Below are 17,508 nucleotides of genomic sequence, written 5' to 3'. Positions count from 1 at the left end.
TATTATCAGCTCCTGAAAGGTGGAAAACACTATTATGAACTTTCACTATTAATGGGGAACCTTAAAGGTGGTCTCTACACAAGAAAATGCCCCACATACAATCTAGAGCATTAACATCAGTCCATCAACCATAAACGTACTACTCTCTTGCTGATGGGGTACACATTCAAAGCAAAGATCTTTTTTCCTGATTACTTTGAAAGTAAGAATTGGTTAGAGCCACATTGACTCAAATGTTCTGAAAATATTGCTTGGATGCCCATCCTAGTAATTCATAATCTCATTATCAACTGAAAAAAAGCCTTTGCCTTCTCTTACTATGAAATATACAGAGACTTGCATAAGAAGCATATACTGTATAAGAACACAATGATTATATACAGGCAAAGATAACATACCTGTAAATTAAAATTAAAAGTGAATTAAAAGTTCTGTAATTTTTCATTCCTTAAACGTTACTTTTAATAACAAGAGATATCACATTCAAACAAAAAAGTTATTTTTAACAGGACAGTAATCTTTGCCATACTACTCAGAAGTATTATGTTCCAAAAAGAAGTGTACGCACTAAGTATTGCTAAAGGATCAAATTGAGTGAACACTCTTCAGCTCTCTGCCAAAAAACGAGTAGCACTAATCAATATTTGCTTATATTGCCTTACTATTATATTTTGATATTTTTGTCACAGCCAAACAATTTCACAATGTGATCTTTAAGAATGATATATTATGCAAAATATGTGCAGCTGTCTTCAAACTGATGGTCAAAACATATGATTTTGTAGATGTAACCAAAGGAATTTAGAAGTTCCCTTCCTTCGAGGTATAAATTACCACCTCCAACAAATGACAGGTGACGTGATGATGTGCAACACACTTAGGCTACTTCTGCAAAGAGAAATATTAACTTACTAGTCTTTTTAAACCTACTTATTTACTTTTTATTTAAAAAAAAAAAATACACCATCAGCTGCAGCCTCTCAGCATCAAGGGCAGTAACTAGTATCTGTAAAAAGCAACTTCTCAAAATACTCAATTAAATGTCAAGAACACATCTGCCTGTGCCCTGGATGGTACCACTTCTGTTTGGAGGAAAAAAAAAAAAAACAACAAAACTTAAAGAACTGAAAATTCAATTTTTATGTGTAAATGACAATAAATTTCCAGTGTCAATATGTGAAATAGATCAGTAACCATAATAGACAGCTGAACTCAGGATCTGCATTCAGAAGGGGGAAAAAGTTTTTTTGTTGTTGTTGTTTTGTTGGTTTTTTTTTTCAGACACATTTTCAAATACTAAGGCAAAAAAAAGCTTTTTCTGTCAGATAAAGACTGATAAATAAAAAAATAAATAAAATTATCTCTAACGGAAGAAGAGGTTCCTAAATCAATGTGGACAAATAACAGTTCAACAGAAATCAGTAACATTGCACGAGTGAGAAATCAGAATAAGGACTCCTCTGGATTATGAAAAAGAAGGAACATTGCGTAAATACAGAACAGGCCTTTCTCTGGTGACTACCAAAAATAAATTGGGCAATTGTACGGCATCTTCATAGGCAGTGGTGCAAATTTCCCTAACATCAGCAAGTCCTCAGTAAGAATATAGCTGCTGAATATACTGAGTGTCTTTTTATGCTGTTATTTGAATGGAACTCACACAGACAATATCTGAGAATTTATGTAAAAGACTGATTGAAATGTTAAACTTACAGCTGTGGTAAATTGGGTCTAACAAAGGGATCGTTTTCTGCCCCATTCACAGCTTTATTTTTCCTCTGCTTGGGTTCAGAATTGGCAGATGGTGCCTGAGAATTATTTGTAGTTGGAGGCTTTCGCTTGGCCAGGAGCTTTCTTTGCCTTTCAATGTCTTCCCTTTGTTGATTCACCCATTCTTGCTGCCTGTAAACCCCAAAAAAAGCTTTATTAAAGTTTCATCATTTTACATTTTTAAAGAACTATCTTTTAAATTGATGAAGTTAAGATTTTTTAATAAAATTTACTGTATATCTGAAATTGTTTCTTAGGAAAAATAACTATGATTCTTTACTAGGTGGAAGATTTTTCCAGAAGTTTTGTCACAATTTAATTTTGAAGTAGTTTTTTTGTTTGAAGTATTTTTTGTTGTTGTTGCAGTTTGTTTATTTAAAAGTATTATACATTATTCCTGCACTGAAAAGAAAAATGCACCTGAGCTAGTAGATACCTTGTTTTATACTGCCAAAAGAAAAGCAGCAGAGTCAATAGGAAGTAGCTGATTTTTAGAGGCCAAATACTGAATTTGATCTGACCATGATAAACAAATCATCCGTTTCGTTTTATGACAATTACGGCTTTTATGCAAACCACATACACAGATTGTCTTTAAAAAAAAAAAAAAAAAAAAATCAACATCCTATGCAATCACATAATGCTAAGACTACACAATCCCTTCAAAAACTAAAATCTTGGTGAGTTACTCAAATATATAGATCCAAAGAGTGAATCAGACTCGTTACCAATATATATCTTTTGATGCGCTGCATAATTACTTTACCACCATCTCCAATTGTCTCCCAGGCTGCTCTTCCTTGGCCCCATCTCTGCTGCAAGACTTGTTGCAGCAGCTCACTTCCAGCTGGCTGCCTTCCTCCATCCATTTGGGCTAGACTATCTAAGGCTGCCAGATTTGTCCCTCATCTTTCATTGCAATGAGGAGCTCATTGCCTGAAAAAGCTGCTACAACCATGCACATGCAGAACACCTATGTGACCAATGAGAACTTCACAGACTTCATCCATCCCAATGATCCCCAGCTAGCTGCTTGAAAAAAAATCACAGATTTAGTTTCCCAGCTCTTTCTACTAGCTAAGCTGAACAATTACATTCTGCTCAATTAGTACATTCACATTGTTTTGTAAAGACAGTTAAAATCAAGTGAATCCGAATCATCTTCCAAAGACATCCAGCCATAGCGTTCTCTCAGCTGGTTAAGGGAGTCCTGTACTGTATCCTCAGTCTTCAAAAGGCAAAGCAAAATATAATGTATGAAAAACTGCTCTAATCCTAGAATCTCAGTAATAAAAAAAATCCACTAGAGGGAACTAACAATTACTGAGAATTTTAAGAATATTGCATTGACTAACTTCACAAGATTTTGAAATGCAAAGCCATCTGTCCACTGTTCAGTAAATGAAGCACCATGACGAACTGTTGTAAAATGCCCCAGGCGTAATCTGTCTTGCATGCTCTTCTCTCTGCTTGCCAGCTTTTCTTGTGTGCTCTAAGAAAACAAAATATATTCACATTTAGTAATACTAAAATATTCAAAAAGTCACTAAAGTACTCAGCTTTTTTTCCCCCAACAGCTTTCTAAGGGAGAGGAAAAATTACAGTAGATGAAAAAAATCCTTTATTACTTTGCTCCTTTTATTCCCACTTCTGCAGAGCTCATCTGCACTTTTCAGAATTGGTACTGATGATATTTATACACCAAAAAAATGAGTTAGACTTAGTTTCTGTACGAAGTTTACTTGTCTTCATAATTAATAAAACATTTTATTTGTAAACGCAGCAGAACTAACAGAGTGTCAGCATCATTTAAGTGTATAATTAAGACTATGCCTGTACATGTCTATTATATTAAACAAACCTGTTTAGATATTAGAAGTGTATCTATTTGCGTTGACCTGGAAACTCCCTTGACAGGATATCTGATTTACTACTTGTACCAAAGTGACTGGGTTCAAGAATCGCTAGGTAGGAACGCACTGTAGGTAGGTTTCTTCTTGGGCCTATGGCCCAATACCACATAGTGAGAAGTTGATGGAATGAAGGACTGTTGTGTTAACAGACTTCCAGACTGAAGAGGAGGCCAGCATGGCGTGCCTATGTGATATTCTTGGTATGAAGCTGCTCACCTAGCAGCATAGATGATGCATCTTTTCCTTCTATTCCCCTCACGCTGGAATTTAAAAAGGACTGAAATAATTTATTTATGATATGCTAGCAAGGAAATTCCTCCTAAAAATCTACAAGATCAGGTTGCAACCTTCTATCTGACAACAGCATCTAGCAGCTGGTGTTAGGGAACAGACTCGGCTATTTACCTTAAAAAATTTATATCCTGATTTTTAATAAAATGATTTTCTATTCACTTTTTGTTAGTTATTCTTTTAATAAGACGATTTTAAAGAAGAGGAAGGGAAACAAGGTATCCTTGTCTTTTAAGGAAAAGTGCTGCTAGTTCAAATATAATTGGCATTACATTTGAAATAGACATTTCTTTCAAAGTAGTATGAAGGCAGCAAATGGTCATCTTCATGTCCTTGCTTCCATTAATTCTGAGATAGCATTTATTATTTTACATCAAAAATTATCTCAGCCACATATACATCTCACAAAGATTATCTGTCTCTTCTCCACAACAGAGTAAGTTCAAGAAATGTTTTAACCCACTTAAAATCTTAAATTTTATCCAGAAAATTAGTTGCATCCTAAATTATTATCTTTAATGATGTGTTATACCTGAATTACTCGTGATGGGGGGAAAAAAGTTTTAAAAAGCAAAATTTTTCACAATCTGAAAAAGGCTCAACATTTCGTTTTGATACTCAGACTTAAAAAAGAATGCATACTTCCAGATAGAGACCATGCATACGAAGTTTTCGTCTCAGGGATTCATTTGAAAAAGTTACAGAAAAATTAAAACTAAGGAATCATAATGGAGTTCTACAACACTTAGTTTTTATCACAAACATTGTAAAAACAGTAAACTTACCTTTTCAATTAGAAGCTTCTTGCTCATTGAAATACATTTGTTTAACCTTTCTTTGTATTTTTCAAGTAGCTTTTGTTGTTCATCTATTTGTCTTCTAAGATCACAGTTAGCCTAATATAAAAAAGTATTAAAAAATAGTGTTTCATTATTTCTTTTATCAGCAGTCAGAGAAAACAAAGTTATCTACTTTCAACATATGTATCTTCTTTCACATGACTGAAGTAAGCACATACATAAATATTCAAAAGTATTCAAAAAAAACTGATTTCTGCATATTAGGATAGATCTGTGAAGGATGCTTTTCTTCCTATTGGAAAAATAGGAATGAACTTGAATGAAACTTCATTTAAGAACATTATTTCCTTTACACTGAGCCACATTCTGTAATACAGAGCATTCAGCCTGTATTTATTTTCTTTCTATAAAAGCATTGTGCTGATTGCTTTTACAGTCCTCCAGTATTAAACTGAAAATTTAATTTAGCTCCAGATCCTTTGTATATTGTTACTGAAATAATGCAAAATTCTAGTGTGTCATATGAAATCAAGCTTTTATCATTGTGAATTTTCATTGTGAGAAAATTCAACTGAGTAGAAAGCATACTAAGTTCCCTATATTCCTATTATATTATATTCATCTTATTGCCGTAGAAAAACACACCAATGTTATCTTGTTTAAATGGACCTTTTTTCTTTATTTTTTTTTCCTGCTTTTTGGAGATTAGCTTTTTATGTCACATACTATAGAACTGTGCTAAAACAGGCACCCAAGAAGCCTATAAGTACAATTTTATGTCTTGTTTCATGGATAAATGTGTGTTTGCACACATATAAATACTGAACAGACTATGACTTGTGAACGGAGTACTTTTTGTTTCATTAGTATGCAGTTTAAATACATCATAATACCTCTCCAACCCTACTTTCAGGAGCACAAGCATTAAGACTCCTGTATCTCTAAAGATGTCTTAAACTACAGGATAGTATAAGTTTCTTATGAAAGAGTTAGTGTCTGTAACAGTTTGTCACAATCACCTCCATTTTGAAACTGCAAACAGCTGCCCCATTGATGACTGCTGTTCACAACTAAGACAAAATCTATTATATGAAATTATGTAACTTAAGGAATTAAGTAACTGCTTGCTAAACAGCGTCAACCATTTTTGTAACTTCAGACAGTCTATAAATGTATTTAATAATTAGTAAGCTGTAATACGGAAGCAGAAAAAAACCTTCTGCATTTATTTTATAAGCTTCTCAGATTTTTCAGAAAAAAAAAATATATATATATTTAACTTTTTCATTTAGAGTAACTTTGAAAAACACCAATTATTCGAACATTTAAAATATTTGCTAAGAATTCACTGCTTGTTGTGAATAGATATCTTTACCTAGTGCTGTCTACAATGTCTAACACTGTAGATTTCTTTACCTAACACTAACAATGTCTAATACTTACCCTGAGTAAGTCATCTATACGACCTTCTTTCTTTTCCAAGTCTTGATTTTTATTACTTTCTAGTGCAGCTAATTTCAACATTGTGAGATCAGTCTGAAAAGAACATTTTGAAATATTTAACCATTTTCTTTAACAATTACAGCATTATTTTTCTCATGTTGGTTATATTGAGAAATAAGCTACTTCAGCAACATTTAAGCAGTCCAGCACATATTATTTTAATGAATTTTGGAAATGACGTGGAAGGTTCACATTCAAAGCTACTTTCTCCTATCATTAGGAAGGCTGGAAGCAGTTGAGACAAAACCACTAACAGTGTGAAAATATTTCATCACCAATTGACAAGTTATTGTTCACAAATAAGCATATAAAGCAGGACAAGAATGTAGATGTCAACTAATTACTCCAAGTCCTCTGTATTTAGTCAACAGGTGAAGTAGCCTTGTTCTAACTAACTTGTGAAAGAGAACAAATCACATTAGAAATGGCAGAGAAGATAAAACAGGTGCTATCGGTTTTTAAAAGTCCTGACAGGAACTATATCACATTTTGATTAACAGCTCATTTTTCTTTCTCAATACTTTATTTGAACAGTAATATGACAACAGCAGGTGCCGCCCTAAATATTATCTGAAAGAGAAGCCTCCCCTTCTAAGATCATGCAACAGCTAAGAACTTTTATAAAAGCATGCCAGCACATTGTCATCTAATACTGGAAGCAGAACACAATACAAAACTAATCTGAAAGATTTAAACTATAAGCTGCTGAACTTGAAATCATTTAAGAGTTCTAAAACAGTTGAAAGACAAATAAATAAACATGAGTTTTCTATAGTCTGAATTGATACAGGATAGCTCTACTCCAAAGTGCTTACCTGAGTAATTTTAAAAGATAACTGCTTTGGTTGCGTGATAGGGTGGTCCCCAAAAGCTAATGAAGTAGGAGAAGGACTATTCTGTCGAACCTGGAATGCATGAAAACAAAGATTTTTTAGATATAACTGTAATATTCAATTATGAACATAACCTTGTTTACAACTCATAGCAGGAAAATCATACCGAACAGAGAAATATGGTACCTTTACTACACAAGGTACCCTGCATCAAGAACTACCACTATGCTGTTATACATCACTTTTATTCTAGAAAGGATGCAATATATTCTCTGAGAAAACTATGACTGTCACTCCTGGGAAACAGACTGAAAGATTTAAGACAATACAAGATTGACATAAGGCAATGCTAATCTTCCAGAGATTTATTTTTCTGCTTCTAAGCATTTGCAACTCAAAATAATAAGAGTTATTTTCAGAGAGGTTATTTCCCATGGGAGAACCTGAAAGGGGAAGCTAGTGCTGATCAGAACACAAATTCTGTTACTGAATACTTCCCCAAGCCCACTAGATTGTATGAATGAGACAGTTTTCAAGCCAAATTCCACAATCTTTATTATTCTCCATACTGTTCGCAAGAATAAAAGGATGTCTGAAATTGAAAGTATGTGGAATAAAACCAGGGTCTACCAACAGAAAAAATAAACCCTTTCTGTAATTGACAGAAGCTGTTTGGCCATTTAGGCATATGCATGTGATTCTAACACTAAAATCATGCATATGAGGGGAAAAAAAATTATTGTGACTAATGAAGATAATTATAAAAAGATACAGGCAAAGTATTTATCGATTATTTTAAAACTCATGATTTATCAAAAGCTCAGCATTCAAGTCCTAAGACAGGAGTTCATTTTCCTTGTAATTAATGAAAATACTCATTTTTGTTTGAGGCTTATGAGTAAGTGTCAGTAAAACATTTTAAGATTTTTATAACAGTTCACATAATTACCTTGTACTTTGTATTGGTTTTAGAAAAAAAGTCCCACTGTTAAAAGTTTAGTTCTAGAAAATTTTAGTTTTAACATTTAACTTATTTTTTTTATTATTTTTGCTGTTTAGAGAATTAATTCATTCCTTTGAAAAAATTTCCTTTATATACAGATTTTTTTTTCTAGTTATGCTACTTTTAGACCATTAAACTATCTCCAGCAGTCATGAAGTTCACAAACTTACAGAAGAAGGGGCGGAATGTGAATTCTGAGGAGATCGGATTGCAGGAGGTACACCTCGAACTGGACTAGAGCCGTTTCCACCTTGGTACTGAAGAGAAGATATGACCCTCAAATCAGTCAAGCTTTTTGATTAAAATATATTATACAAACACTGAATGACACAGCTCATCTGTAGAAAGAATTTGTAATCTAGATTGCATTACTCATGTTACTGTAGCCTTTGGTCATCAAAAGTGTGAAAGAAAATGTTTTTTGCCTTTTAACTCAGGCTGCACCACAAAACCACTACAGCTCTACTTCAAGGCTTAACACAAATTTACATTTAAAAAAAAAAAAGTGCATCATCTGAAGAAAAGCTAGAGTTTCTTATATCTAATATTTTCATGCAAAACTTGAATTAGGGTAGGCTACTAAGTACAATGCAATGTTGTGCTGTCACTGTAGTTTGGGAATCCTCCTGAGTTCACAAGTACCATCTAAAATTGCTTTCAACAAAAAAAGTAACCTAAAAAAAAACTATAAAAAATCTTACCTCAAAATAGTCACTAATCTTGTGACCACGTCCCCCAATACTCTTTCCTGAAACAAATGCATGAGAATAAATATATTATTTATAAATATCTTACATTTTTACCTGTACAGTAATTATTGCAAAGTTTAACACGTTAATTCCTTTTCTTTGATGTGTTAATATGTGCTCTCCCCGTGCAGATAATTAAGGGACTGGCCACAACAAACAGATTTGCACATTCCATTCATTGAGAAATCAGACATGAAGTCACACTTCAATTCTAAACCTGATTTAGTACAGACTTAGCTGTGAGTCTAGACCTCTTCTTCGTAACAGGAAACTCATCTCTCATTCTACAGATGAAACCATTAGCACCAAGTCCCTCCCCTTTTCAAACCCTACCTCAAAGTTCACCCACATCCAAAATACCAAATTAACCTATCAATAATGCTTCAGGTGAGTTGCCCACATGTTCAGCCCAAGGATTTCCCTAAGTGCCAGAAACAGCGTGGGCATGGAAGATGACAAGTATTTCCATTCCTCACAGTATGATTAATAATCAGCTATGTCACAGCGTTCACTAGGGAGATAGAGCAGAAAAAGGGAATAGAATTTCTTTTATCATAATCAGTATCAAGACTTCAGAAGAATCAACTGGAACTCTTTGACACGAGTGACCCAACCCATATGCGACATTCCAGAGATGTCACCAAGGCTATATCCAATGGCATAAATACTCTCCTCTATTATGCTTTAAGATAAAACTGAAAACTGGTCAGACTACCTGTTAGGAGATATCTTGTATGTATACCGCTGTTCAAATTTTTTTTCTTTACAGAAAGGATTTTTTGCAATAAATTAGGAGATCATTAACCATAGGTCCGAAGTTACATCTCTGCCCTTTTTAAGCAAAGACTTTCAAACTTTCCTATCGCTTCAGCCCTCAACACCTCTTACTAGTCCAACATGCCTCTGTATTGGCATTGATGCATAGTTTTTTGTCACTAACAGTCACCATGAAGAAACAGAAACATTTGGCAGCATTCTCTGTGTTAAGACTTTTACCAGAAATGTTTAGATAAAACCGTTCAAAGACCTATAATAGCATAGAGCTAACTCCTCCAGAAGTTACCCATTTTGCATACATATAACTAGTTATCCTGGTATTTACCTACCAGGTAATTCTGCTAGATTTCTCCATGCTTAATTCCTATATATCACTTTATCAAGTTAAAATTTGCTCTCATCTAGATAAATCAGAAAGACTGCTTTTTTTTTTTTTTTGGTAGAGAAAGTCTACTCTACGTCATGTTACATAACTGCACTGATGAAATACATCAACTTATTTTGGCACAGCCAATTCCATGTAGATTCACACTGATTTTAACCTACTTTCTAATTACCTCCATATTCTAAGAACTACTTTTATTCAACATTTATGGATTATTTTGTATGTTATGGAAGTCAAAATCCTAGGTATGCTGTAGACAAGAGCTTGTTCTTCATTTTTCATTGTAATAGTTGAATTTGCTATGCTTCAACTCTACGACTCCAATATTCTGCAGTTTCCTAGGACAGTTCTTTACGAATGCTGCAGTTCAGACTACTCAGTTTCACTGCTGCTGACAGTAAAATAGTAATTATTAAACATTATAATCATGTTATAATTTATGCCAAAAAGTTATAAAATTTCTATCATCTCTAATTTCAACTCCTACTGGTAGCAGGAAGGATGAGCTACTAGAACAATGGAAATAGGAAATCTCATTCAAGTTCTTTGAACAAACCAGGTCTCTATGAAGTAACACTTACAAAGAAATTCATTTTAGTCAAACCACATAATTCTTCAACTAATAGTATGTTGCATCATGAAGCCCTCCAGATATGGAGCACATTGAGTATGAATCTGAAATAGCATTTCTTAGCTTAGAAACAAAAAGAATCTAATGCAGATGTTATCATAACTAGTTCTTCTCCTCTTTTGATTAATTTTTGTCTTGAAATTAAATTTCCACCATTTCCTCCCCTCAAAAGTCACATTAGAGAGAGGAACAACAATAACCATGCTTTGTAAACACTGAATGGAAAGTTTGTTTCATCCTGAGTGTCATCCACCCCTCTACAGCACTATACTGTACACACTGTAAGGAAGAATAGAATTCAATCATTTTTAAATATACCTCAAAACTAAGCAATCACATATTATAATCAGTAAACCATTTTTCTCCTTATGTACTGAAGAGAAATAGAAACCACAAAGGTATTTTTGATGAAAAGAACTGCTACGATTTTAAAACTACACAGCATGCCATCACAGCTGCAACTTACACGCAGAGCAGTGCACAATTCTTACAGGCTATTATCAACACGGCTCAAGTTTTACTTGCCTGTCCCTTCCAGTGGCAGATAAATTTTCAGTGGGGTGGGAAGATGCGTAGTTTATCATCCAAAAACCAAGACTCGTCTTACGCAAGCAAAAATGCAGAATTTTTAAGTCTATAATTTGATCGAATGTATAAAATAACCATATAATTCATGTACAGTTTAGTTTACCTTGGCTGCTTTCACTCTGAGTGTCTGCTTTTCTTTTCCTTCCTCTAGAAGGTTCTGACTGTTTCTTCTCTGGAGTCTACAAAGAACAAAAACAATGTGATCCAACAACTCTATTCACTTATGTCACTGCTACAGCATTGTGAGATAAGCTAAAATCTTACGGTACAAAATATCTCAGACTAAATTTGCCATCAGTGATGAGATGCTTCATTCTTTTATGATACCAATATTTCATCATTTCACCAAGTTTGTGAATAATTTTGTGCTTAAAGCATTATTTTCCAACATAGCAAACGTCATAATTCAAATCTCAAACCTATCACTAAAAGCATTTCGAGTATGTTTCAGTTCCAAGAACTTCACATGGGTACCTTCAAACATTTTCTGCAAAAATCCCAAAACATATATTGTGGCAAAGAACCACTTGAGGTTACTTGTGATGTATAGAAAATTATCAGCCTACAAGTGGAAAGTCAGGACAAGAAAGCTCTAACTTCCTTATCTATAGCATATACTGTTTATAGGCAATCATTTTTTGGATAGCTTCACAAAACCACCTTTGGAAGCTTTACAATTATAACCACCATATTAGCAGGCTACAAATTAAGTTCAAATCACATATATGTATTAAACATTATATGAAATAAACTCTTCCAACTAAAATCTGTGCACTTTACAATGCTATTGTACACTAGCCAACTGAACAACACGGACTCCTGAAAACGGAGTTAGCTTACGATGACATGATTCTAAAAGCAGAAAGTGTACCTCAGAAATATTATTTTAATCATTTGCAATTGCTGTCAGGTAAATAGTTGGCATTAAGCTCTCTCTCCATATAACTGGATTGAAACTATTTAGCCACGCACTTTCATCCTATTCGCATTTTTCAGCTTTTAATTTTGCAGTTATCCTTCTAATGTAGTCAGTTTTACCTACCATATCAAGCCAAAAAAACTTGTTTACAAGCTAATTAACGCTTAAGCATTTAAAATTCTCCCTGAAGAAAATTAGTTTCCAACTGCAGCGACTGATGTCTTCTATTTAAAAACCAGACATTCAAACAGGTTTATACATGTAGTTTTAAAACTAAAACTCAAGTAATTCATAAATGTCTATTTCCTCAAGCTCTTCTGATTTCTTTCAACATTTAATTTAACTTCCCGAACTAGAAAGTATTAGCATACTAATGAGGTTACTAATGAGGTTACCCAACAAGGTCATGATCATCCTTTTCTAAACATGATATTTGCATGGCAATGTACAGTGTGCATCTATCACTAGCAAATGTTCTCCAAAATCCTTTCTAATGGATGGAATCATATAAATTACAAGAAACCAAAGTCTAATGGGACTGAGGCGTATCCTCCCAGTAAACAACAACTCATGCTGCTTTCAATCACTTCAGAAGGATTTACCTATAGCCAAGATTCAGATTAAAATCCTGCTATTTCATAGGCAAGAAAATACTTTGGAAGTTACACAAAGTTAGCTTTTGAAGCTATGCTAAAGTTACCCACAGCTTGGCATATTAGCAGAGCCTTGACCATCATGGCCTTGATCCTAGCTTGCTTCTCAATTCTAATGTGGTTCCCCTCAGTCTTTTCTTCATATATTTATACTTTTAAATCTTGGCTTTTTAACATCCTCTTTTATGAAATAAAGATTTTAAGCACCAACTCTCAACTAATCAATCTCCTTAAAAAAAAAAGGAGAAGAATTTCTATATATTTTATGTATAGCTAAATATTTTCTACCATTATTGCAAAAACTGGTAACAATGTAACTAAGGAAGTAATTTCTGTAGGAAAAAGTGTGTAATAAAATCAGATTTTTTTTTGTCTCAACACTGACATCGCCAGTGTGCCTTTTGTTTTTTAACTGTTATTATTTTTCATTTGCACAATGAATGAGGTGAGTTTTGCGTAAGTACTTTCTTTTAAATCTTACACCCCCCCCCCGAAAGCTTTATAGCTATACACAAATAAATACAGCAGTGCTGTTTTTCTCAGCAGCACATAATGAATTCCAATTAGATCAAACCTTCAGTTATTTCTGAAATTACATTTATAATGAGGGTTCTGTATTATTGGGAACTGAAGCAACTGAAAAGCTACAAGCAAGCAGAGCAAAACATTTAAATAACTAATCAAACTGGACAAATAAAGCCACAGACAAGGCTTTCCTACTTTAAATAATTCATTATCTACAGAAAACAGAAAATAGTAGTTATAATTAAAAGAACTTATTTGTAATCAAAACAAGGAGTAGTAATCCACTTTAACAAGGAATGGTGGAGAGCACCAAAAATACTGGAAAACTAACAGAAGCACTTGTTCACAATCTGAGGTAGTCAACTTAGGATTTATCCCAACTATAAACAGCTAATACACACAGTTACAACACTAAATTAAGAAATATGCACCATACCAACAAAGCATTTAATAAAATAGTAGCAATATATAAGTTTAAAAAGAAACTGAAATACAGGTCTGGGTATTGAAGAGCCAGTTAACATTTATTGCTCAGAATGCTGAACTGAATACAAAATAAATTTTGGTTTCAAGTTATTTTGCAGTTCAAAGTTTACTTTGTAAAGTATGTCTACTAAAACTATTATCCAAGACGCTTTCATCAGTCAAAAAAAAAAAAAAAAAAAAAAAGGTAATTCTTACAGTTGTTTTTTCTGCACCCATTGTGGAGGAAAAAAAAAAAAAGAAAAATTGACACACCAGGAAAATGAAAAATTTCCACTTGTGTGGAAAACTAAGTGAGAATGTTTTTTCTTTTTTTTTTTTGTTAGTAACTTAGCAATGAAAGTACAATATGATTACACGAATGTACCATGTACCACCATGTTTACTAAGAAGCTGCCATTCTTGCTACAAATTCATTTCAACGTTTCTGAGATTCGCATTTCTACATTTTTCTCTCAACAGCTGTTGTAATACAGCAGTTCTTTCTCAACACATCAAGTGAAGGTACTGCTTCCCATATGAGCAAGTCTTTGTATTTCTATACTACCTTCCACAACAGGAATTCTCTATTATGAAACCTTCATTGTCACACCATAAAAAGACACCTTGCTTCTGGTATTAAAGTGTACTTTCCATAGGACTACAGCACATCAGAAACAGATGTTTTTAGAGTTCTGTTCTTAAAATAACTTGTTAACGTATTTGGTATTACAATTAAAATTTAATTTAAGTGAATACAACTGACAACTTCTGAAAATGAGTCAAGAAACCATATTTCATTATTCAATGTCATTAAGACTGAACTTTCAGAAAACACAAATTTGCAATACTGAACTGCTCGGTACAGAGACCATTTAAAAATACTTATATTTCAGATTTCAAGTATTAGAATATATATAATGTATATAGAGATATATATTGGAATATACAGTATGTATTCCTACCCAGAAGTATAGCTTGAGGTTAAAACACTGTGCAGTGAAAAAGTAGATTGGACTATCAGATTTACATGACTTGGAAAAAAACATTTTGCCTCTGCATCCCACGTGTCCAGCTGTGAAATGATACTCTACTACACCAAATATTACAAATATATTTTCAAAGTCTCAGCCAAACCTTAGTCAAAGTTTATCTGTGCCGATGAAAAGCATTACTACTTATTCAAAAAAAAGTTAGCAAAGTATTTAAGCATTTTCAGCACCAAAAGCTGTAGTATTTATCCTCATTGCATGACTAGATAGGTAAACCAGAAGAAACTAGTAAACAAAATCTAGTTTTGTGACTAAAAGCCAAAGAACAGTACTTTTTAGTAATGCATGCTTTCTCCTATCCAGATGTGTATTTTGTATTTTACTTTAAAAGCCAAGTGGAATATAAATTATGACTTGTAAGCATTAAAATTTCTAGGTAATAATAAATACGCCCAGTATACTTACCTCTGATTCTTTATCGCTTAAAGATCCCAAACTTCCAAAACTGTGATTCGAACTTTCATTATTTGTTGAGGCCTACCAAGAAAAATACAATACCCAATATTACATACACATTTATAAAACAGCTAGTCCTTTATTATCACTCGCAGTTATAAAAAGTAACAGTGATCAAATTTCATGCATGTAAAGAAAAAATGATTAACTGTAAGAGTCCTTGTAATATCCCTGGGATAAGAAACGTGATGGGTGTATGTTTTGACATGGTTCTCTATTTTAGTTTCTTTTAAGCCAAGTAAAACAAAAAACGACTAAAATATCAAAATTGTTTCAGTCTCATTTGGAAATAGCAAAACATTAAATGAGAAACCGTACAAAATGATTCCAACAAATGTGCTTATACACCCAATATTGCTGAAAGTGTTGGAAGCTACTAATAATTTTAATTTTCAAAATAAATGATGTCTTAGTTTTCTCCAAGACAGGCACTAGGCTATTGTAGAGAGAGTTCCTTAATCCATTCAACAGCAAAAATACAAGCTACTGACAATATCATTGTACATTTTTACAACAAAATATATCCTCTATTACGACAAATTTAGACTAGTGGAGCAAAAAAATAAAAAAACTGAAATAGTTTCAAATTACAGTATTTATTCTTTTTCTAAGGCTGATTTATTCAAAGATCTTTTGAACAAAGAATGACAAGGACATTCTATTGAAAGAGTCTGCTCCATATTCACTTACGAAAAACTGTTAATATAAGTTGAGCTTTTTTTTTAATAAAAAAAATGTTATAATGCTAGATTATTCTCTTTTTCCATATAGGAAGGCAGAACAAATACTTTGAAGTAAAACAACTATTCTGAAGGCACACACTCAGCTTGCTTCAAAGCATTAAATTCCAGCGCTGCATCCGTTTGCAGGACAGTATAGATCTGTGACATCTTCTGAATAACTAGATCACGTCTGAATTAAGATTTCTAGAAAAACACCACTAAAAACACACACACAAAAAATGGTTTGCCCCCCTAAAACAGTCTCTAGTTTAAAAATGCCTATATGTACATGTTCTTTGTGATCTTTCAGTATCTGGTCATCAGGGTCAAATGACTCAAAATGGAGTAACCCTGTTTAGGCAACAGTATTGCAGAAAACAGTCTTGGAAATTGAAGTAAGTTTGAATAGGATTTGTTATAAAGATAGATTTATTTTGCAGATGTGTTAACTGAAGGGTAATATATAACATCTGGAAGGTAATTAAGCCATACTATTTAATGTTCATAAGGTTTTCACTGAAGTGTTATATCTTGGTTTTAACATAAATGGACGGATTGCAAAAAGTGTATAATGAAAGTACATAAAATTGATATAAATGCCTGGAAAAGCTGAAGGAATAGGGCTTTGCTAATCTACATATATATCAGTCTTCCAACAAGTTTAATTTTGGAAACATAGGTCACACATGACTCTGTGAGTCTATTTCACACAAAACAGTTAAATAATTGGCCATCTGCAGAAGAGACAGCTCCATTTAAATATTGGGAAAAACTTCCACCTCTGATCACAGGTACACTAGAACAAAACCATGAAAAAGCCTGTATAACTCCATTCTTCGGTGTTTTTAAGAACAATTCAATGTTCATATGGTCATAGATCATTTCAGGATAAACAATCCTAACTTAAACCAAAATCACCAACTAACAATGATTTTTCTGAGACCCTACTACATTCCAGTACTTTTACAAGTAAATAGCATGGACAATATATAAGTGAGACACTATAAGATAACATTTCAAAGACAGCAGATCTGAGTAACCTGCTCTTAGAACTTACTTTAGCTCCAACACTGCAACTTCCAGTACTCCCAGTGCTGCCACTTACTACTCCTGTGAATCTTGCCTCTAACAGTTCCTGTCTTCTTGGGTCCAGGCTATGAAGCTCATCCATTGCTCCTAAAAATAAAATAAAATAAATTATATTCCCTAAAAAGCTTGCTTGCAGTGAAGTATTTTACAAAAAAGCCAAAAATGTCACTGGTCTATGCAAAGATAGTATTTATGCCACCGACTTGTCAATGTTTCACCATCTGTTACTTAGTAACAAATTAACTCAATGAATTCTAGAAATTTTGGGTAAACTTCCATGTATCAGAATATCCTTGTCAATTTTGGTGAAAACTAAAATCTGTTAGAGGCGTGTAAGAGTCATGGAGCCTGCAGTGTGTGATACGCCAACTAGGTAACTATTTATAG

General features: G+C 33.3%; 1 protein-coding gene across 2 annotated transcripts in view; it reads right to left on the bottom strand.

Annotated features, from left to right (window-relative positions):
- The window catches only part of TLK1 (tousled like kinase 1), a 63,996-nt gene that overhangs the window by 22,408 nt on the left and 24,080 nt on the right, over window positions 1–17,508 (bottom strand). For both annotated transcript variants that reach the window (XM_032189751.1, XM_032189752.1), the window contains 10 exons: window positions 17,090–17,208; window positions 15,260–15,331; window positions 11,347–11,422; window positions 8,815–8,861; window positions 8,284–8,370; window positions 7,093–7,182; window positions 6,218–6,310; window positions 4,760–4,870; window positions 3,126–3,262; window positions 1,714–1,902 (listed from right to left, as the gene is read on the bottom strand). In XM_032189751.1, coding sequence (XP_032045642.1) covers window positions 1,714–1,902; window positions 3,126–3,262; window positions 4,760–4,870; window positions 6,218–6,310; window positions 7,093–7,182; window positions 8,284–8,370; window positions 8,815–8,861; window positions 11,347–11,422; window positions 15,260–15,331; window positions 17,090–17,208 — 1,021 coding nt within the window. The remainder of the gene's footprint in view (window positions 1–1,713; window positions 1,903–3,125; window positions 3,263–4,759; window positions 4,871–6,217; window positions 6,311–7,092; window positions 7,183–8,283; window positions 8,371–8,814; window positions 8,862–11,346; window positions 11,423–15,259; window positions 15,332–17,089; window positions 17,209–17,508) is intronic.

Source organism: Aythya fuligula, chromosome 6, assembly GCF_009819795.1.
Source record: "Aythya fuligula isolate bAytFul2 chromosome 6, bAytFul2.pri, whole genome shotgun sequence".
Taxonomy (NCBI): domain Eukaryota; kingdom Metazoa; phylum Chordata; class Aves; order Anseriformes; family Anatidae; genus Aythya; species Aythya fuligula.
This window is presented reverse-complemented; position numbering and strand designations above follow the sequence as displayed.